The sequence below is a fragment of the Rana temporaria genome, chromosome 1 (genome assembly GCF_905171775.1).
Source record: "Rana temporaria chromosome 1, aRanTem1.1, whole genome shotgun sequence".
In the NCBI taxonomy this organism is placed as follows: Eukaryota; Metazoa; Chordata; class Amphibia; order Anura; family Ranidae; genus Rana; species Rana temporaria.
Genome location: NC_053489.1, coordinates 37,009,304 through 37,033,350, shown reverse-complemented (window position 1 = coordinate 37,033,350; position 24,047 = coordinate 37,009,304). Strand labels below are relative to the sequence as shown.

The window sequence follows — 24,047 nt, the reverse complement described above, 5'->3', positions numbered from 1 at the left end:
TAGACACTTTATAAAATAGAAATTGACTGGGGCCATCTTAAGTGTGGGCATCATGAAGCCAGACTGTATGACTTCCTGGATTTCAGCCTTGCAGATCTCGCACTTGCTGCACAAGCAGTGTCAGATCAGGTTTCAGCACCTGTGCTGTCCAAGTCACATGATTCTTTGAGACTGGGGAGTGCACAGACTCCTGGTAAGTTACACCCACTACATTCCCAGGAGTCTGTGCGGTGCATTAAGCACCTAGGTGCAGGAAGTGGGAAGATTAACTATTCTGCCTAGCAACAACACTTTGAAGGCATCTAAAAAAAAAAAAAAAAAATTCGTAAAGGACTAATGACATTTTTTTAAAACTACTGATGTAATGTTATATTTATGGGTGGAACTCCACTTTAAGAAGAGTGGGCCAAACTACCGGCCATCAGGTGAAGAAGTCTCATTAGGAGCTACAGAAATGGCTTGTATGAAGCGAATAAAACAAAGGTTGTGCAGAAAATAATTAGGTAAATGGACCTATCAATTTTGTCTATTCCATTTTCATTTATTTTATTACTTCAAATATTCTGTTGAATCAAAAGTAAAGTATGAGTTTGTTAAGTATGGAACACACAACAATGAACAACAATTACTTTGGTCAGTCTCAAGTTATTTCAGAGAAAACCATGGATACCATAGGTATGCCGAGGACTTGTGGATAGTGATCGCTGCCATATCCATCTGGATCACCGAGTGACAGCGGACCACACTGCCATGTATATGCCTCTTTACTGCTCATTTCTTGTGAGTAGCCATTTGGCTGAGTGTTAATTATACCTCCATTAAACTTTTAGGGCCAGATTCAGAAAGGAGATACGACGTTGTATCTCCGGATACGCCGTCGTATCTCTGAGTGTGCGGCGTCGTATCTATGCGACGGATTCATAGAATCAGTTACGCATAGATTTCCCTAAGATCCGACCAGCGTAAGTGTCTTACACCGTCGTATCTTAGGCTGCATATTTACGCTGGCCGCTAGGTGGCGCTTCCGTATAGTTACGCAATGAATATGCTAATTAGGTAGATACGCCGATTCAGAAACGTACGTCCGGCCGCGCATTTTTTTACGTCGTTTACGTCAGGCTCTTTCCGACGTAAAGTTACCCCCTGCTATATGAGGCGTAGCCAATGTTAAGTATGGACGTCGTTCCCGCGTCGAGTTTTGAAAATTTTACGTTGTTTGCGCAAGTCTTTCGCGAATAGGGCTGTACGTAAGTTAGGTTCACGTCTAAAGCAATGACGATTTGCAGCGTAATTTCGAGCATGCGCACTGGGATTTTTTCACGAACGGCGCATGCGCCAAATGCGCGGGGTCACCATTCATTTGAATAAAACACACCCACATCATCCCCATTTGAATTAGGCGGGCTTATGCCGGACAACATACGTTACGCCGCCGTAACTAAGGGCGCAACTTCTTTCTGAATACGGAACTTGCGCCCTAATTTACGGCGGCGTAACGTATCTGAGATACGTTACGCCCCACCTAAAGATACTCCAAAGTATCTGAATCCGGCCCCTAGTGTTACTGCACTTAGATTGGCGCACCTTCTCTTTTCTTTTATTACTTATTTCAGAGCCTGCTTCTGCTTTATTGGTAGCTGCCGCTAGTGCTTGACCATCATTAATTTCATTATCACTGGACTATTTCTTGGACTATTTATTTATTAATTGTCCATTCAGTTTGGTTTTAGATTATACTCTAAAAATCTTTGCGCCATCTAACATTTTTCACTGCCCACAGTAGTGATGCTGGCGCCGCGGAGAGGAGGGGGAGACGAGCGGGGATTTGTTCCCCCGCATCGCTGGACCCTGGGACAGGTGAGTGTTCGTCAGCAGCTGCAGTATTTGTAACGGCTGACTCTTAATATTTTTATTTTAGTAGGAACTAGAGCTGCTTAATCGTCAAGAATCGTTATCGCAATCTTTTTCCCATTGCGATTCTTGGCACAGGGTTTCAGGATCTTTGACGTGAAAAGAATTTTCTCTCTGCACTTTGGTATGCAAAGAATTTCCTCTCTGCTCTCAGCCAAAAGTCAAAATCTGGGCAATCTGCCAAGTTTTGAAAACATTCTTTATCAGTGGAAAGTTAAGTCTAAACATTGTATCACATTGACTTTTACATCAAAGGAATAAACTTCTGTATGTAAATTAGGAACGTTTAACCACTTAAACCCCAAACCTTTTTCTGACAGCTCTTTTCAAGTTAAAATCATAATTTTTTTTGCTAGAAAATTACTTAGAACCCCCAAACATTATAGAATTTTTTAGTAGAGACCCTAAAGTATAAAATGGTGGTTGTTGCAATATTTTATGTTGCACTGTATTTGCGCAGCAGTCTTTTTAAATGCAATTTTTTTTTCTTGTATAAATGTAAAAGATTTTACACCGTGAGAATCGTAAGAGAATCGTGATCTTCATTCTAACTCAAAAAAATTGTGATTCTCATTTTGGCCAGAATCGTGCAGCTCTAGTAGGAACTCCGCTTTAAGCATCATCTGGGAGGTCACCATCTATTTCCGGGACTAAAATGACAAGTACGAGATAACACAGTCATGCCCACAGGTGTACGCAGCCTATTGCATTAGGGTGTGCACCCCAAAGCTCAAACACACACTACCGATCACGTACAATGTTCATTCAGAAAGGGAAGGGGCCAGTGAATTACACGTTTACCGGCTCCTTCCCCCACTCATCCTAAAGCATCCCCGCAGCAACAGCCAGCGAGGGAATAGAGGAGGGAAGCCGGAAGCGATGTAGGGGAAGGGGGGAAACCAGGACAGTAGGGGAAATCTGTGCTACACAGGGTTATTAGGGTGTGCCTGGGCACATCTGGCACACCCTGTGCTGGGTGTGCCTGGGCACACCTGGCACACCCTGTGCGCACGCCTATGGTCATGCCTACCCTAGAGCCTGTGCAGTTGTGTTCACATACAGTATTGTCTGACACAGAGCCTCTTGATTTGTGGACTTGATACAAATGTAAAATGTTGCGATCTGATCACTGGGGGGAGTGAAGACGTAAAAAAATTCTTCCACTTGCCTGCAGCAGACTGATGACATCATCTCAGCCTAGGCAATGTCACCGGAGCACAAAGATGGCTTTTTAATTAAGGAAAATGGAGTGCAACTAAAATATCACACGGTTGCTGTATACTGCGACATATCAGGAATTTTTTTTCATGCAAATTTGTAAAATTACTGACAGGTCCACTTTAATTTTGGTTTATGCTAACTGGTAATATTCTCTCTAAATGCCTTCACTGCTAAAAATTAAAAAGCAAACCACTATTTTTTTGGCAGACACGTGAGCCAAGATTTTAAGGCCTCGGCAGGAACACTGTAGACTGTCTATCTGTCTTTTTGGGTGTAATCTGATATGGGGAAAAGGAAACAAAAATAATAGACAGAGATCTTTGTAAAAATAGAAAAACGCTCTCTTTGTAATTCGGCTTTTTAATAACCCTCCTAATGGCCGAATTAAAGCGCCTCGAATAAAATCATTTCATCCCACATAAAACAAACATTGCCTCTTTTTTTTTCCCTTTTAACTGGGTTTTATAACGTTCTATCAGTTCCAGATGCTGCTGGGGGCTCAGGCCTTCTCTCTTATGATTTAGGAGCCGTGGAGACAGAACGAGAGGGACAGCTGCTTTTTATTTGACAGCTAAATTAACTGGAGAATCAAAGAGGGACTTAAAAAGCGGCCTTTATTTACTCCATTACAGGCGGCGTGTCACAAGGAAAAAAGAGAGAATGGACAGACAGGGCCTATGAGTGGCTAGATTAAAAATACCCACAATGGCCACTATATAGTGAAACAAAAAAAAGTAATACATTTTATGCCTTACACACAAGAGCAAGTTCTAATGCTCACAACTAGGACACTTATCATAAAGGGAAGAATTAAAGTGCAGCTCCAAGCTCGATCACCTCCCCCCGCCATTTATATTTGTTCTGTATATAGGTCCAGAATGCCGAACAGACGAGCACTGCATAAGGATGTTGCAGTGCTCTCTGCAATATTGTCCTGTTAGCCCAAGCTACTGGAAAACTCGTAAAGCATTCAGTTTTCTCAGAATGCTAATAAGTTCTGTTCTGGGTCCTGAAGCCCGGAGACCTTAAAGAGCTTTTGGCGAGATTAAATCGCTAGCGAAATATAAAGTGACAACACCGTGTAACACAATCTATACACAAAATGATATATAATACAAAGTGCTAAAAAACTAAGAAAGACGACAACTGATATTTCTTGGTTCAAAACGAATTTTAAGCATCACATTCCCCTCTTGTGACCCCACTTTGCAGTTCAGGGGTCAACAAATGTGATAGCCTTAAAGATCTGATATGTGGATCTGGGTTTTCAGAGAGGCTTCCATATATATATATATATATATGTTTTCATGTGGAACGAGGAAGATCGTTCATAGTAAACAAAGAAAAAAAGTACATAGTAAAAGTACTGCCGACACTAGATGGCTCTGCAAACAGGCATCAGTAAGTTCCGGGTTAGCAGCTAGACAGCGTGCGTTTCACAGATACCGGAAGTTGCGTCACTGGTACGTGAAACCGGAAATACGTCGACGTGTTTTTTTTTCATGTACACGGATCAGTCGTCCTCTTCCCTTTGCAGAGAAACAGCCCCAAAGCATGATGTTACCACCCCCATGCTTCACAGTAGGTATGGTGTTCTTTGGTTGCAACTCAGCATTCTCTCTCCTCCAAACACGGCGAGTTGTGTTTCTACCAGTTCTACTTTGGTTTCATCTGACCATATCACATTCTCCCAATCCTCTTCTGGATCATCCAAATGCTCTCTAGCAAACCTCAGATGGGCCCAGACATGTACTGGCTTAAGCAGGGGGACACGTCTGGCACTGCAGGATCTGAGTCCCTGGTGGCGTAGTGTGTTACAGATGGAAGCCTTTGTTACGTTGGTCCCAGCTCTCTGCAGGTCATTCACTAGGTCCCCCCGTGTGGTTCTGGGATTTTTGCTTACAGTTCTTGTGATCATTTTGACCCCCACGGGTGAGATCTTGCGTGGAGCCCCAGATCGAGGGATATTATCAGTGGTCTTGTATGTCTTCCATTTTCTAATTATTGCTCCCACAGTTGATTTCTTCACACCAAGCTGCTTGCCTATTGCAGATTCAGTCTTCCCAGCCTGGTGCAGGTCTACAATTTTGTTACTGGTGTCCTTCGAGAGCTCTTTGGTCTTCACCATAGTGGAGTTTGGAGCGAGACTGTTTGAGGTTGTGGACAGGTGTCTTTTATACTGATATACTCTCTCATCTTTTTAAGTGAGAGAACTTGCACGATTGGTGGCTGACTAAATACTTTTTTGCCCCACTGTATGTAATAGCTGCTGCGGGTCTTATATGTATTTCACGTTTTACTTCTTTATTTATTACTGCTTTTAGCGTGAGTTATAGTTTGTCACAACATTGGGTGAGATAAAGCCTCAATTCCTAGGTCCATGATTTACATGGTAGCCAGACCTCTGTATTGGTGCCAGCTGTGCATGGGCCTTTATACATGTGGGCTGATTAATGCTTAGGACCCTAGAGCAGTGATGGCGTACGTTGGCACCCCAGATGTTTCAGAACTACATTTCCCATGATGCTCATGCACTCTGCAGTGTGGTTGAGTATCATGGGAAATGAAGTTCCTAAACATCTGGGGTGCCAAGGTTTGGCATCACTGCGTGTTTACAGAACTATAGAAGGGAATTTAGAATTAAAGCCCCTTTGGGGGCAGAACTTATGTGAATGGTGAACATATACCAAAGTACTGTGTCCTCAATGCAGCAGCGCCCTTCGTGTTCCTCCTCTAAAACTGGCCACCGCTCATCTTTCATGGTCCTCATGTGGTGTGCCACCATACCAGCATGGGCCTAAAAAAAAATGCTGCAGAGAATGGACCCCATGTTAATACATAAGTGCGGTTCTCTGTAGCATTCAGTATTGCCCGCAGCATGTGACCAGCCAAAAAAATGCTGAAAATAGGCATGTATAAAACATTTACAGGGTATAGGACTACAGTGGAGATCCACCTTAATCAATAAATCAGACGAGAAGGGCACTGTCTGATCACAAATGTGCTCATTACAGTGGCAGTTCCTTTTCACCTATGGCTCAGTTTTGTCACATCTGTTTACACAGTAAACCACATTCAAGACATGAAGTCATTTTCGGAGTCTCGAGGTTGGGTTTCTGGTCTCGTTCCGACAGACTGTGACAACCACGAGAGCGAGTGTCGACGACGAGCCCAAAGAAATGTTCTCACGCACCGGCTTTCAGTTTGATACTCACGTAGTCAGGAAGTGGGGAGTCATCCGAGCCAAGCTGTCCTCGAAGAGACTGTGTGGCTTGCTCCAGGACTTTGTTGTGCTTTTTAGATAGCAACGCAAACAAACTAAAGAGAAGGGAAAGACAAGAAAAAAAAAAGTAATTAATACTGAGAGATAAAACCCAGATAGGTCTATATTCTTTCATGGGAGCCGGGTTTAATACAAGATCCCAGAAATATCACTGGCTACTGAAAAAGAATACTGATAAGCACTATAACGGGGTTAATCGACATTCAGGATTCTTCAATTTTCCAGATTTATGGACCTGTTTGAGAAAGTTTTTTCATAGCTAACCATTTTCAAAAAATTTTTATCTGTACAAATGATCACTGAACTTAAAGGCCAAATACAGTCTAAGACCCCTTTCACACGGACGGACAGAATGGTGCTTTTAGCTGAAGATTTTACCGCAGCTAGAAGCACACAAGCCTTTCCTATGACATCATTCACACACACTTTTTTCCGCCAGGTGAATGGCTAGGGGTACGATGTACCCCATATTCATTCACCTAGGGTGGGGGGCCGGCATCTGAGGGCCCCCTTATTAAAGGAGGCTCCCGGATTCCGATAAGCTCCCCTCCCGCAGACCCCGACAACCAACGGCCAGGGTTGTCGGGAAGAGGCCCTGTCCTCATCAACATGGGGACAGGTGCTTTTGGGTGGGGGGGCCACAGGGCGCCCCCTGCCCCAAAGCACCTACCCCCCATGTTGAGGGCTTACTGCCTGGCATGGTAAAGGAGGGGGGGGGGGGTGCTCGCTCGTCCCCACCCCTTTCCTGACCGACCGGGCTGCTGCTCGGATACAGGTCTGGTATCGATTTTGGGGGGAACCCCACGCGGTTTTATTGGCGTACGGGGTGTCTCCTTAAAATCCATAGCAGATCCAAGAGCCTGGTATGCTCCTGTATGGGGAACCCATGCCGTTTTTTTATTTGAAATTTGGTGTGGAGTTCCCCCTTAAGATTCATACCAAATGCAGTGCTTGGTATTGGCAGGGATCCAAGTCGGATCCCTGTTCAATATCGTGTCGCGGCTAAACGCAACCGCAGCTAAAAGCACTGTACAAATGCAGCTGATCGCTGTGCCTGGAGTCTTGAATTCCAGCAAAAATAAACATGCTTTTAGCTGCAGCAAAACAGCCGTTCGTCTGAAAGGGGCCTAAAAGTTATTCTCTACTGGTTTACGTGTAAACAGCTTGAAATGAGGAATCCCAAAACTGCATGTCTAATATTTTTTCACATAAAAAGTATCTCCACTTAAAATTTATATTAGTTTTGGCAGTGAATGTTTAGAACTCCAGCCAAGTTTTTGGCTTGTTCACGTCTCCTTGGGAAGATTTCTACTAACTTCCTGTCCTGGTGACATCACAGTGGCAGAAAGTCAGGGGATTTCTCAAAACAAAATTTGTGCGATCGGAATTTCTGACAATAAAACCGTGTCCCCCCCGACGGATGTTGGCTCAAACTCGTCTTGGATACACACGGTCACACAAATGTTGCTTGGAAATTCCAATGGTCAAGAACGCGGGGACGTACAACACTATGACGAGCCGAGAAAAATGAAGTACAATGATGATTCAGAGCATGCTCGTTCGGAGCTTGCGCAGCACTTTTGTTGTCGGAAAAATTGAGAATCTGCTCTCAAACATTTGTTGTCGGAAATTCCGACAGCAAATGTCCGATGGAGCCTACACACGGTCGGAATATCCGAACAAAAGCTCACATCGAACATTTGTTGTTGGAAATTCCGATCGTGTGTACGCGGTATAAGGCTTTAAGCACACTGCACTACAAACGGCTGTACAGCGTGCAAAGCCTGCGTAATGACATTCACAGGACCCTCTGCTGCCATGAACAGCCTCCCACTGAGATGCATTAGAAGAGGCAGCTGTATGCGACTGTGCCCAAGGTTGCTTAAGCACCTGCATGCACATTGACGTATTGACACCATCTGTATTTGGAGATTGGTTTGTCACCAGAACAGGAATGGAGAGGAAATCTTCCAACTAGTTCTGGTGACAAACAGGGATTCCCTCACATCCTGTTTTGGCTGCAAGAAAGGAAGTGAAGGAAATCTCCCCAATAGATGGGGAAACAAATGGGGGAAAAAAACCTTGTAGTGTTTTTAAACCTCCCCTACTTCGATCCGGTCTCCAGCGGTGGACGCTCTGAAGAGGACACGGCAAACAACGGCTGTGAAATTAATGGGGAATGACTTCACCCTTAGACTTACTATGGGGCTTCCGTTGTCGGCTATGTTCCCTGCACCCATCTCCACAGCGAAGCTGCGGCTGGCAGCTCAGCATGGGATCGGGTCGGATTTGCTTCAGAAAAGGTATGTATAGCGATTTCTTCTTTACAGGGCTAGATAGGTTAGCGTTAGATCGTGGATGTCTGTAGATGCAGAGATTTTAGTGTTAATTTAGGGTGGACTTCTACTTTAACCTCTTCCAGCCCAAGGACGTCATATGACATCCTAGACTTTGAGTGGTGATTCTGTGCACCGTAAGAAAAATCATAGCGGCAGTTCAGCCGCTTGATTGTTCTTACAGGCGGTGGGAGAGGACATCACCCCTCCTCCCACAGGTGCTTCTCCAGGCTCACCTGTACGATCGGCAAGCCGGAGAACGAATCGGTCACCGACCGAAGTTTACCATTGGTCTACCAGGTGGTCCCCAGTCATCTTTATGACCCTCGGAGGCCCGAGAGCGATGTTATATGGAGGAATAGCTCTGCACCATTACAGTGATCGGGATGCATGAGATATTCCCATGCAGACAAACACAACCCTTGCACGGGTGAATGCGGCAGTACACCGATGTGAACGTGGCCTAACTGAAATACAGTGGAACCTCGGATTACGAGCATAATCCGTTCCAGGAGAATCCTTGTAATCCAAAATACTCGCATATCAAAGCGAGTTTCCCCATAGAAGTCAATGGAAACAAAAATAATTTGTTCTGCATTGACTTCAATGACATGCAATACCGCATGGGGCCAGAGGTGGGGGTGCACCGGAGAGCCTCGGAAACACTCAGAAAAGCCAGAGGACAGCTCGGCTGAACTCAGAAAACCTTGAAAGGGCTCATAGCCGACAACGGAGTATTTCCGAATGACTCCGGCGCCCCACCTCAGGCCAAACGTGGTACTACACACCGCCGTGACTTGAATTCTGCTCCTTTTGCGACAACACTCAAGTCAGGATTTTCAAAAATAAACCGTGCGCGTATTGCTAAACGCTCGTTGACCGCGTTACTTGCAGTCCGAGGTTCCAATGTATACTCAACCAATGTGCACAGTACAGCGCATAGCAGCTGCCAGAAAGAAATTGTGTTTGCAGGGAAATACTCAGAATGAATGTCTGTGACACCACAGCGCAACTTTGATTTTTTTTAAACAGCAATGAAAAAGGCAGATGGAGCCCAAGTCCTTTCTGAAGGCAACCAATACTGCTCCTTTCCTTGCCAACTTTCTTGAAAGCCTGTGTAATGTTTAAACCTTTATAAAGAGATCCATTGCAGCACACTGCTCCGCCTTCATCTATCCGAAATGAAAAGTATGTACTATGGCTCTACCATAAACAGGATTTCCCAATAAAACCAGAGAGTGGGGAAACTGGTGTGGAAAATTCCTGAAACTAAATACTCTTAGCTACGAAGACAAAATATTTATAAAGTTTGCATACACACAGGCCGAACAAGCTGGGCAGGAGATTTATTTTTAAACCGGCAGCCGTTTGCTTTATGGCCTTTGTGAATCCAGCGTGCCGGCGGTGCGAGGTCGCGCCGAGGAGCCTATCTGGACCAAAATCTAATCGCAGCACACAATTTTAATATCCAAAACATTCCTTCAACTTCTTCATTTTTCCCACACAGATAAAGCTTTGTGGTGTAGATACACTTTTTTTGTCAAAAGTATTTGTCCTTTACACGCACATGAACTTTAATGGCATCCCAGTCTTAGTCCGTAGGGTTCAATATTGAGTTGGCCCCGCCCTTTACAGCTATAACAGCTTAAAGCGGAAGTTCACCCTAAAAACATGTATTTAACATTCCATTCAGCATAATTCCAACATTTACACTATGTCGTTTTTTTTTTTGTTTTTGCTGTACATATCGTCTTATTGTTATTTTCCACCCGACTTCTGGGTTCTCACTCCCGCGGGAGTAGGCGTTCCTATGCAGAGGCTAGATAATTGACGCCTTGTAAAAAACTTCCTCCCGGCGCATAAGGCGCGTCACCAGTTTTCCGAAAGTAGCCGCCGGAATAGACCGAGCCGAGCGTACTCTGCACTCGGCTATTGCTCGGCTCCGCCCGCAGCCAGGCGAGAGGAGCCGAGACAAGCCGAGAGGAGCCGAGCGCCGCAGCGTAGAGCCGAGCCGAGAGGAGCCGAGCTGAGTGTACTGTGCACTCGGCTAGGCTCGGCCACGCTCGGCTCCGCCCGCAGCCACACGAGAGGAGGCGAACACACAGGAAATCCAGCTCCTCTCGGTGCCAAATCCAAAACAAACACTGCTGCAACCCCGGGCAAGGTGCTGATGGACTGGACGGACCCCGCGAGGAAGCCGCAGACGGACACCTCCAAAAATGTACGTTTTTCCCCCCAAAAATACCTTCCAAAGTTTGGGGTGCGCGTTATACGCCGGCGCACGGTATACCCCGATAAATACGGTAATTACCTTATACAGCCCACTTCCTGTTTCTTGTCTGGTAAAAAGCCTAAGCTTATGACATCATGCACATCTCTCTCTGCCAGTTTGCCAGGAAGGGAGGGGGTGAGCCATAAGAGGGCCAATGAGAGCTGCAGAGCTGTAGGTGTACCTCTGTGTGTCTGTGTAAATCCAAGAAGTGTACAGAAAGCAGCTTCTGTTGCCCACAGTTAAAATGGTTGCAGCCAGACTCAGTGCAGGGAGATTTATGCAGCATATTTGGCAAGTACAGAATCACAGTATATATAAAATAATATGCAAAGTGGTTGGAGGGAAGCTTCAGAATGGCAAAGATGTTTTTATTACAAATTATGTGAGCAGACTGCAGTTCCTCTTTAATGTTTGCTGTATGTTTGTATATGGAATATATGGTGAAACCTCCTGCTGGACTAGTTGACCTGCGTTTCTCTATGGAGATGAACTATGTATGAATCAGGTACAGTCTGCACAGTGTAAGGAGATATGATACTAGTCCTGGCTTTACCTGTCTCATCTCATCTGACCTCTCTCACCTTGTACAATATACAGACACACAGACAGCAGCAGGCACACTTGGATCTCTGTGCTGCCCACAGCTACCAATTATATTTCAAATTTCTGACCCTGTCAATTTAGATCAGAGATCTGACTCACGCCGATGGCAGGGGTGACGAAGGTAAGGCTTACCTAGACCCAAGAACATTCTTTTAGTACACTGCAGCTTACAAGACGAAAAAATAATGAGAGAGTAGCACTCACATTGCCACATCCGTATATAATATGATAAAAAAAGGGGGGGGGGGCGGGGGGAAGGGAACCCAAAAGTGAACCCAACTCGGACTTTAATGGCAAACTGATAAGAGGCATGGAGGAGCTCAGCTATGAGGAAAGATTAGAGGAACTGAATTTATTCTCTCTTGAGAAGAGGAGAATAAGGGGGGATATGATCAACATGTACAAATATATAAGGGGTCCATATAGTGAACTTGGTGTTGAGTTATTCACTTTACGGTCAACACCGAGGACAAGGGGGCACTCTTTACGTCTAGAGGAAAAGAGATTTCACCTCCAAATACGGAAAGGTTTCTTCACAGTAAGAGCTGTGAAAATGTGGAACAGACTCCCTCCAGAGGTGGATCTGGCCAGCTCAGTAGATTGCTTTAAGAAAGGTCTGGATACTTTCCTAAATGTACAGAATGAAACTGAGTACTGACATGTATAGGTAAAGTTGATCCGGGGAAAATCCGATTGCCTCTCGGGGGATCAGGAAGGAATTTTTTCCTTGCTGTAGCAAATTGGATCTCATGCTCTGGATCAACTGTGGGTATAGAATTGGGTATATGTAATTGTACGATATATTTTTTTTTTTATGGTTGAACTAGATGGTGTCTTTTTTCAACCTGACTATGTAACTTTAGACATTATCTTAACCACTTAAGACCCAGACCATTATGCAGGTAAAGGACCTTGCCCCTTTTTGCAATTCGGGACTGGGTCGCGCTTTAACTGACAATTGCGCGGTCGTGCGACGTGCCTCCCACACAAAATTGGCGTCCTTTTTTTCCCACAAATAGAGATTTCTTTTGGTGGTATTTGATCACCTCTGGGGTTTTTATTTTTTTGCGCTATAAACAAAAATAGAGCGACAATTTTGAAAAAAATTCAATATTTTTAACTTTTTGTTATAATAAATATCCCCCAAAAATATATAAAAAAAACATATTTTTTTCCTCAGTTTAGGCCGATACGTATTTTTTTACCTATTTTTGGTAAAGAAAATCGCAATAAGCGTTTATTGATTGGTTTGCGCAAAATTTAGAGCATTTACAAAATAGGGGATAGTTTTAAGCATTTTTTATTAATATTTTTTTTTGTTTTACTACTATGTCGTGACTGCGACATTATGGCGGACACATCGGACAATTTTGACACATTTCTGGCCCAGAAAAAGTCAGATGGAGCCTTCACGCAGTCGGAATTTTCATTCAAAAGCTCACAGACTTTTTGCCGACAGGAAATCCGGTCGTGTGTACGCGGCATAAGGAGTTTGTTTCTAATATATTGTCAGTTTCTGTGGTTTACTCTCTGGTTACTTTAACAAAAATATTGATAAAAAAAATTGCAACAGCCATTATTTTATTCTCCAGGGCCCCGATTTCAAAAAATATATAATGTTTGGGGTTCGAAGAAAATTTCGAGCAAAAAAAAAAATGCAGATTTTAACGTGTGCAAATTTTTTTTAAAAAAATGCTCCAGTAGGCAAGCAACTAAAATCTACAGTCACATGAAACAAGTACCGTATTTGCCGGCGACTGGGCGTATAAGACGACCCCCTAAATTTCCAGCTAAAATGTTGGTTTTGGGATATACTCGCCGTATAAGACGACCCCCTTCCTACTAGTCTGTCTGGAAGCTGAGGGGAAGCCGGAACAACCGCTGACAGGAAAAGCCTCCGACAGGAACAGGCTTTATTCAGCTTTTTTTCAAATCTCACTGTGCCCATTACATGCCTCACTGTGCCATCAACATGCCTCACTGTGACATCAACATGCCTCGCTGTGACATCAACATGCCTCGCTGTGCCATCAACATGCCTCGCTGTGCCATCAACATGCCTCGCTGTGCCATCAACATGCCTCGCTGTGCCATCAACATGCCTCGCTGTGCCATCAACATGCCTCGCTGTGCCATCAACATGCCTCGCTGTGCCATCAACATGCCTCGCTGTGCCATCAACATGCCTCGCTGTGCCATCAACATGCCTCGCTGTGCCATCAACATGCCTCACTGTGCCATACCTTATCCCTGTACTGCGGGTGTCCATTATTCAAAAGCCTCGCCTCTTTCTCGTGCTGTTCCGTGATAGGTGTTCGGCCTATCACGGAGGTCCTCTCGTCCGAAGTCGAGGATGAGAAGACATTCATGATAGGCAGAACACCCAACAAAGGCTCTGCTGGGAAACCAAGTGTTCCGCCTATCATGGAACAGCACAAGGAGGCGGCGCGGCTTTTGAATAATGGATGCCCCAGACAGGTAACGGCGTATAAGACAACCCCCGAGTTTTGAGGCAAGTTTTTAAGCCCAAAAGGTCGTCTTATACGCCGGAAAATACGGTATCCAAAAATAACATTTCCCTTCCTGACTCCTAGGGGCCCTTTCACACGCGCGGATCCCGTGATGACCCGTTCCTTATATATCCGCTTTTTCAGCGGGGATCACGCCATTGATCCCCGCTGAGCCGGCAGATGACAGGGCGGTCCCGGTGATCTGCCGATATGGTTCCGGCTATCGAGATGGTTCCTGTAAGGACTGCGCAGGCGCAATCCTTGCTGACGAAAATCTCCGAACCTCGGCCGGCATCCAGGGCGACGTGGAATTTGAGGAAAGTGGGCAGTTGGCCTCACTCCGCTCGCGCGGTCTCCTGGCTCTTTTTTTTAACATCCTCCAATCCACAGGGATGTTAAAGAATGAGCCTGGATGCCGGCCGAGATTCGGAGATTTCCGTCGGCAAGGATTGCGCCTGCGCAGTCCTTACAGGAACCATCTCGATAGGGGAACCTTAACGACAAGTCACCGGCACACTGTGCAGGGACCGTCCTGTCAGATCTCCGCTCTCCTCTACGGGGGGATCAGATGAACATGGACCGTCCGTTCGTGTTCATCCGATCCGCTCTGCAGATGGATGGAAAAATAGGATTTTCCTCCGTCTGCAGAAACGGAGCATAGCGGCAAACAATGAGATCGGGTGTCAGCGGATTTTCAACCGCTGACACCCGCTATCCCATAGGGATACATGTATGTCCCATTTTCATCCGTAAACGGATTGGATGAAAAAACTGACATACGGTCTGCTGGTGTGAAAGGGCCCTAAGAACTGTCAACAATATTCTTTTTTTTAATTATCTGCAAATACCCACCACAGACTTTGTATATAAAAGTTACAACAAGTAGGGCATCCCAGTATCGCAACAGTAGGCCAATTTATAACTGGCAGCTAGTAATGAGACTTTACTAGGGGTAAGAATAGATGAGTGCTATATAAGTGAGGTGAATGAACATGCGCCCCCCTCTTCCTTTGTACAGACACAGCTCAGCCATTACCTCGGCAATCAGTTTTAATCTGGCTGAGCATCAGCTGTGCTTCAGTGTCTGAATCAGTGGACTATAAAGTAGGTCAGACAGGCAGCTCAGGTCTGCAACTGTGCATTGGCAAGAGCCAGACAATATTTATAGATCAGAAACCTTTTTTGCTGCACAGGCATTCCAGTGACATTACAGAGCGAGAGAGGCTGATTTGTATTAAAAGGTCCACTGAGACAAATGGAAGTGCAATAGTTTCGCTTTGGTAGAGAGTTCCTAAACTCAAGCAGGCCAATGCCCCCCATCCTCACCTAAGGTGTACCCTTAAAAACAAAGAGCGATAATGTTTTCTTCAAAAATGCAAAAGAGCTCCAATTCTTCTCTGTGCCTTTGCAAAGGGGCAGCAGCATTAGAGGAACGTTTCCCTGTCAATAGGTGCAATATACAGTGCCGTAAAAAAGTATTCATACCCCTTGAAATTTTCCACATTTTGTCAGGTTACAACCAAAAACAGAAATTTATTTTATGGGGATGTCTCTAGCAGCTTTACACATCTAGAGAGTGACATTGTTCCCCATTATTTTTCGCAAAATAGCTCAAGCAAATTTCAAGTCTTGCCACAGATTCTCAATTGGATTTGGGTCTGGACTTTGACTGGGCCATTCTAACACATGAATATGCTTTGATCTAAACCAGGGGTGTCAAGCTCAATTTCAGTGTGGGCTGCATCAGCATTATGATTGCCTTCAAAAGGGCCGGTTGTATCTGTAAAATTAGATGTCCAGCGTATCCCCTCCCCTTTACATTAGCTGTCAAGAACCACCCCACCATCAGAAGTTGAGTCCCCCACTCTCCCTTACATCACAGTGCACTCCTCTTTCCTGATGCTGCTGCTGGGAAGAAGCTGGATGCATTTCTTGAAAGCAGAAAGTAAGGGTCTGGGAGTAGGACCAGAGGAGGGCTGGAGCTCTCCCGCAGCTGCAGGAAAAGTGCGAGGGCCACATGAAATGGGCTGGAGGGCCGCATTCGGAGCACGGCCTTGTGTTTGACACCTGTGATCTAAACCATTCCATTGCAGCTCTGGCTGTATGTTTAGGGTCGTTGTCCTGCCAGAAGGTGAACCTCCCCCCCAGTCTCAAGTCTTTTGCAAACTCTAACAGGTTTTCTTCTAAGATTGTCCTGTATTTGGGTCCATTCAACTTCCCATCAACTCTGACCAGCTTCCCTGTCCCTGCTGAAGAAAAGAATCCCCCAAAAACAACATGATGCTGCCACCACCATGTTTCACAGTGGGGATGGTGTGTTCAGGGTGATGTGCAGTGGCAGTATTCTGACACAAATAGCGTTTTACTTTTAGGCCAAAAAGTTCAATTTCTTCAGGGAAGTCTATTCTGCCTTCAGCTAATAACCAAATCTTCTATTTCTCCCATTAGTTTATCCCTCACAGTTATTACCTTTTGTTCCACCAGCCCCTCCCTATTAGATTGTAAGCTCGCAGCAGCAGGGCCCTCCTAACTCTCTTGTATTGAATTGTATTGTTGCTGTATTGTCTCCCTTTATATTGCACAAACTGTTGGCGCTATATAAATGCTGTATAATAATAAATGGTCCTGTTCACACCTGAGTGCTTAGGCACATGTCGTTAGAAAAAGTATGGGCGATTCTGAACATTTCAGGCAGATTTGACCCTATAGACTTCATAGAAAGCACCTGAAAAAAAAAGAGACACACACAACATGCAAAAACGTGTCTTGCGCATGTTTTTCAGGCGCTATTATAACAAAAGTCTAGGGGGCCAAAAACACATGATCCTGCACAGCCAATCGGTTCAAAAATGTGTGCAAAAAAAGCACAATAAAAAAAAAAAATCCCTTTGATAACACTCAAGACCCCTTTCACACTGGGGCCGCGGGCTGCCTTTGTGGTAAAGTTAGCAGTGTTAGCAACATTTTACCGATGTTTAAGCAGTGCTTTTTGGCTGCTAGCTGGGCGCTTTTACACCAAAGAAGGTGTTAAAAACTTCTGCAGCGCTGCCCATTCGTTTTGGGATTGCTAAAACACAGCGCTCCCAACCCGCCCCATAGATGCTGCTTGCAGGACTTATCGGAGCATCCCACAAGTGCACCGCCCCAGTGTATAAATTCACACTTGAATGAATGGGAGGAAGTTTTGCTTAGCAGAGGCTATTTCCAGCGCTAAAGCACCTCAAAACCATCCCGGTGTGAAAGGGGTATAAGGCCCGTTCGGGTCAGCCTGTCAGTTTTGACAGCGGACCTGAACGGCCGCTCCATGCATCCCTATGGAGCGTCGGATGTCAGCGGAGACATGTCCGCTGACATCCGACCCTATCCGATCCGCTAAAAACAGACGTATGGGGGCACGTCCCCATCCGTCCATGGCGGATCGAATAAGATCTGATGAAAACAGACATCAGATCGCTCTATAGGAGACAGCGGTGCCTGACAAGCCCCTCCCTGCTCAGTGAGCATGGTCGAATTTCGAAATAATTTTCTTTTGAAAATCAGAAAATGTGTGCAATTTGCGATCCGATGGTGCCACCATTGATCTTGAAATTCGACCAACAAAGCCTTTAGTTTCACCTCCTGTTGCTACAGAAAAATAATTTTCGTGTCTGGGAATCCTGCGCATTTCTTTTTCGATTACATTTCTCGCACGATACTGTCATGGGTGATTAGAAAATAGTTTGTTTCTTCAAAAAAATTTCAACATGTCTGATTACTCAAATTTCGATGGCCGCACGAAAATCGGCTGTTGCTGCAGCACACTAATGGTGCGAAATACGATTGAAAATGCTTAGATAAGATTTTCGAAAGAAAATTATTTCGATATTCGACCCATGTATGGCCAAAGAGTCGATCCTCACCTGTGACTAAGGATGAGCTCTGGCGTGTTCGCATGCTACACGTGCAGAGCACGCCAGGAAGTGTGCACGGCGCTGCGCTAACCACAGTCAGGGAGACATTTCCCGATCTCTGCAGCCGAGCATCGGACAATGTCTCCCTGGCTGTGATTAGCGCCGCGCCGTGCACACTTCCTGGCGGGCTCTGCACGTGTAGCATGCGAACACGCCAGAGCTCATCCTTACCTGTGACCATAGCTACAGAAAATGACAACAATTACAAAGCTGTGAGTACAAAGAATGGAAATAAGGCTTCTGAGCTCAGAATCAGGAGATGCCAACTGAGGTGATCATGAAATCTTACAGTCAGGTCCATAAATATTGGGACATCGACACAATTCTAATCTTTTTGGCTCTATACAGCACCACAATGGATTTGAAATGAAGCACACTATGTGCATTAACTGCAGACTTTCAGCTTTAATTTGAGGGTATTTACATCCAAATCAGGTGAACGGTGTAGGAATTACAACAGTTTTTATATGTGCCTCCCACTTTTTAAGGGACCACAAGTAATGGGACAATTGGCTGTTCAGCTGTTCCATGGCCAGGTGTATGTTATTCCCTCATTATCCCATTTACAAGGATCAGATAAAAGGCCCAGAGTTCATTTCAAGTGTGATATTTGCATTTGGAATCTGTTGCTGTCAACTCTCAATATAAGATCCAAAGAGCTGTCACTATCAGTGAAGCAAGCCATTATTAGGCTGAAAAAACAAAACAAACCCATCAGAGAGATGGCAAAAACATTAGGTGTGGCCAAATCAACTGTTTGGAACATCCTTAAAAAGAAAGAATGCACCGGTGAGCTCAGCAACACCAAAAGACCCAGAAGACTACGGAAAACAACTGTGGAGGATGACTGAAGAATTATTTCCCTGGTGAAGAAAATGCCCTTCACAACAGTTGGCCAGATCAAGAACACTCTGCAGGAGGTAGGTGAATGTTCAACAATCAAGAGAAGACTTCACCAGAGTGAATACAGAGGGTTCACCACAAGATGTTTTTTAGGCGGACCTGAATGGATGCCCCGTGCACCTCTATGGAGTCACGGATGTCAGCGGTGACAAGCCCGCTGACACCTGACCCGCTCCGCCAAAGTGTGACGGAGGAAAACCCTACTTTTTCATCCGTCTGGCAGGACTCTATGGTCGGTCGGCATCCGATCCCCTATAGAGGAGAGCGGCGCCCTGACAGGTCGGTCCCTGCACAAGACAGACCTGCCATCTGCCTGCTCAGAGGGGATCTATGGAGCGATCCCCGCTGAGCAAAGCAAAGCACGCACATGGACAGCCCTGTGTGAAAGGGCCCCAAGAGATCTACAAGGTCATGGGGCAGAGGCTGCAATACACCAACAGGATTCTATGTGCCATCTCTGGCTTGGACATCCCAGTAATCCCCAACCGTCAGAAGCTGACAAAAGGACATCTGCACGGATGCTGCCCCCACAACCCCTACCGAAATGATCAGTCTAATAATAACACAGTAAATATGCTGCTTGGTCAGCCCACAAACGAGCTCCATATTTAAATCGGTCAATGTGAGCAGTTCGTCATTCCTACATGTTTATAGCTCTTGCATAACGGAAAGAAGAAATCTATCAAAACACTTTTCCTAGAATGTAACATTAGCAATCACGTGAGCGGGCTGGCTCGGTGTTTGTGTTAAGCGTGAGGTCTGCAGAAACATCTCTATATCTCTGTTATGACATCGATATCATAGCACCATCACTCTAACTAATGGCCAGATATGTGGGGAGATGGGAAGACATTGAAAGAGCAGTAGAGGCACAACACAACTATTCCAATAATCAACAATACTGGCCAATGAAAGGACCCCATTTGTATACACTCGTATGAGACCATGCCCCTAAAAAGCTTGCCAACATTTTCATTAGTTAACTTTAAGTATTAACTTGAGTTACTTTTGCCCCCCAAGAGTACTACTCTTTGATGCATTTCATAGCTTAACCACTTGCCACCCGCCAATGACAAATTGACGTCGGCAAAGTGGTTGTAGAATCCTGACCGGACGTCATATGACGTCTTCAGGATTTTGAGCCGCTGTGCGCCCCCGGGGGCGCGCATCACGGCGATCGTTGTTACAGGGTGTCAGTCTGACACCCCGCAACACCGATCAAGGTAAAGAGTCTCTCACAGAGACTCTTTACCACGTGATCAGCCGTGTCCAATCACGGCTGATCACGATGTAAACAGGAAAAGCCGGTAATCGGCTTTTCCTCACTCGCGTCTGGCAGACACGAGTAGAGGAGAGCCAATCGGGTGCTCCTGTGACACTGGACCACCAGGGATGCCCACTGGACAACCAGGGATGCCCACTAGACCACCAGGGATTAAAAAAAAAAAGGTATGCCACCCTAGACCACCAGGGATGAGGAGGACACAAAAAATGGATGCCAATCAGTGCCGCAATGGATGCCAATCAGTGCCCACAATGGGCATCACTGATTGGCAGGCATTGTTTGGCACTGATTGGCATCCATTAGTACAACACATATAATAGTGCTTATCTATGCCCATCCGTGCCACCTATCAGTGCCCATCCATGCCACCTATCAGTGTCCATCCATGCCGCCTATCAGTGCCCATCCGTGCCGCCTATCAGTGCCCATCCGTGCCGCCCATCTGTGCCACCTATCCATGCCCATCCGTGCCGCCTATCCAAGCCCATCCATGCCGCCTATCCGTGCCGCCTATTAGTGCCCATCCGTGCCACCCATCAGTGCCGCATATTAGTGCCCAGCAATGCCACCACATCAGTGCCACCTCATCGGTGCCCATCAGTGCCCATCAGTGCAGTACCATCAGTGCCCATCAGTGAAGGAGAAAACGTACTTATTTACAACCAAAAGGAAGCTCTATTTGTGGGTACAAAATGATACAAATTTAGTTTGGGTACAGCGTAGCATGACCGCGCAATTGTCATTCAAAGTGCAACAGCGCTGAAAGCTAAAAATTGGTCTGGGCGGGAAGGTGTATAAGTGCCCTGTATGGAAGTGGTTAAAGTGGCTTTGAACCCCTGAAATTAAAAATAAAGCATATCCTTCTATAGTGTGTACTTGTCTCAAGCCAAAAAGCACCTAGTGTGGTTTCTGTCTGATCCCTCATCCCTCTGCTATCTGCATGAATCACTTCTGACAGCCTTTGTCGACACCAAGCAATCCCGTGAGATGGCCTAACTCCAACACACAGCGGGTAATTCACTGCCTCAGATGTGCATGTTTACCTATGAGACTGTAAAGAGCAGGGGTATATCCATTCCCTCCACTCAGATCCCAGATTACACTCTGCTCCCTGCTGTATGCTATGTAGTGTGACATCAGATCATCCCCATCTTAGACAATGCTGTGCAACATCTAGACTTTGAATGTCTGCAGGGAAAAGAGTACTGTAGATAAAACGGGTACAACGTACGCAGCAAGATTTGTTTCATCTCTACGTATCACTTAAGACTAAGGCCCCTTTCACACTGAGGCAGTTTGTGCAGTGGCGGTATAGCGCCACTATACCGTCAGCATTGCCGCGGGATTCGGCCGCTATCGGTGCGGTATTATCCCCCACTAGCTACCGAAAAAGGGTCAATACCGCCGGCAATGCGCCTCTGCAGAGGCACATTGCTGGCGGTATTACCGCGGTGTCCCATTGTTTTCAATGGGAAGGAGTGGTATACATACCGCTCCTCTCACCGCTCCAAAGATGCTGCTTGCAGGAGATTTTTTTCTCTCCCGCCAGCGCATCGCCTCAGTGTGAAAGCCCTCGGGCAGGAGTATTTCAGGCGTAATTTATGCGCTATTGTTACCCCTAAAATAAGCCTCAGTGTGAAAGGGGCCTAACTTTAAAAAGGCACCACCAACCCCTAAATTTATTTGACACCATTCCTGTCTTGGAGGCAGCCACTCTTAAAGGATAAATTCACCTTTGGGAACGGGTTACATATTTCACCCATTTTTAGGGTGGAACATGCAACATGTTCCCAATGCTGCAGCCGCTGCCTGATGAATAACAGCGCTTTACCGCCGACACCTCCACTGCCATAGTGTGAAAGGGGCCTTAAAGCATTTCCCGATTCAGTGCAGAGTTCTCTGCTCAAGCCGACAGCTGTCAAAAACAAACAAACTAGGCAGTTTGCCAAGTTTTACAACATTCCTAAGCTGCTGAGCTTACTATAAACATTGTAAAATTGTATTCTTTAGATCAAAGGGATGAACTTTGGTCTGTAAATAAGTGAAGTTTAACCACTTAAAGACTATGACCCAGATTCTCGTAGATGGGCGTAAAACTCGGCAGGAATAACGTATCTGATTTACGTTACGCCGCCGCAAGTTTTACAGGCAAGTGCTTTATTCACAAAGAACTTGCCTGTAAAGTTGCGGCGGCGTAGCGTAAATCACCCGGCGCAGGCCCGCTTAATTCAAATTAGCCGGGTAGGGGGCGTGGAGTATATAAATTAAGCGCCTTCCTGCGCCGAACGTACTGCGCATGCACCGTCCGGAAAATATCCCAGGGTGCATTGCTCCAAATGATGTCGCAAGGATTTCGGCCCCATTCACGGACGACTTATGCAAACGACGTAAATTTTAAAATTTCGACGCGGGAACGACGGCCATACTTAACATTGGTTGCCCCTCATATAGCAGGGGCAACTTTACGCCGCGCAAACTTAACGTAAAACGTCGTAACTTCACTGCGTCGACCGCGCGTACGTTCGGGAATTCGGGTATCTAGCTAATTTGCATACTCGAGGAGACGACACCTAGCGGCTAAAAAAAATTTTTGCATTTAAGATCCGACAGCGTAAGAGCCTTAATGGATATCTATGCGTAACTGATTCTAAGAATCAGTCGCATAGATACGACGGCCCAGATTAGGACTTACAACGGCGTACATTGCGTTGCGCCGTCGTAAGCCCTTTCAGAATCTGGGCCAAAACCTTTAGGTAAAAATGTGAAAGCAGGGTATACAACTGCTTTAAAATCATTATTTTTTGCTAGAAAATTACCTAGAACCCCCAAACATTATATATATATTTTTTAGCAGAGACCCTAGAGAATAAAATGGATGTGGTTGCAATATTTTATCACATTGTATTTGCGCAGCGGTCTTTCAAATGCATTTTTTTTTTAAATACACTTTAATGAATTAAAAAAACCTAAGCAGTAAAGTTAGCCCAATTTTTTTGTATAATGTGAAAGATGATGTTACGCCACAAGAATCGTGATCTTTATTCCAAGCAAAACAAATCATGATTCTCCTTTTAGCCAGAATCGTGCAGCTCTAGTATACTGCAAGTGAGACTAGATCTCATGCGTCTTGTGGCTCAAAGACCTCAAGTAAGAAGATCAGCATGAAAGCCAGACAACTAGCATTTCCAGAGGGAGATCAGTGATCGTATTCTCCATGCTTCTCAGGCAAAAGGGTTTTGTCCGTGACAAACGCACCTCACAGCGAACCTGTGCTTTTGCACATGCACGGTAAAGCTGGCCATAAATTAATCATCTTTATTGTTCAACCAGTGGGTTATACAAAAATGTTTTTTTTTAAATAAAATTACCCGATTCCACCAGCCAAACATTTTAGGTGGATGGGGGAATCACCCCTGCTGTACTATTGTGTTCTGACAGCAGGAAACCCCCCCACTGTCAGAAAACACTAATCACTGTTGCTGGCTATAGCCGGGGGACACTGATCGTTCGGGAAAAAACTGACAGGCTGGTTGTACAGAAGTCAATTGGTAGATGTAACACCAGCCTGCCCATACATGGATCGAAACTTGGCCAGTCCCTGCTCAACCATCCAAATTACAATCCACGTATGGTCACCTTAAGGCAAAAGGTTGACTTTAATCCTTTCCTCGATAGCAGTACCTACTCTCTGCTCCACCTATGCCCCTAGCACAAATACAGTACCTGTTGCCGAGAATGTGTTTCCAGCACGACGGCGTTGCGCTGATTCTCGG

The 24,047-nt window shown here is 45.5% G+C and overlaps 1 protein-coding gene across 2 annotated transcripts in view; it reads right to left on the bottom strand.

The window, feature by feature from the left end:
* DYM (dymeclin) overlaps nucleotides 1–24,047 on the bottom strand; it is a 546,263-nt gene that overhangs the window by 159,681 nt on the left and 362,535 nt on the right. For both annotated transcript variants that reach the window (XM_040336503.1, XM_040336511.1), the window contains one exon: nucleotides 6,348–6,450. In XM_040336503.1, the coding sequence (XP_040192437.1) occupies nucleotides 6,348–6,450 (103 nt within the window). The remainder of the gene's footprint in view (nucleotides 1–6,347; nucleotides 6,451–24,047) is intronic.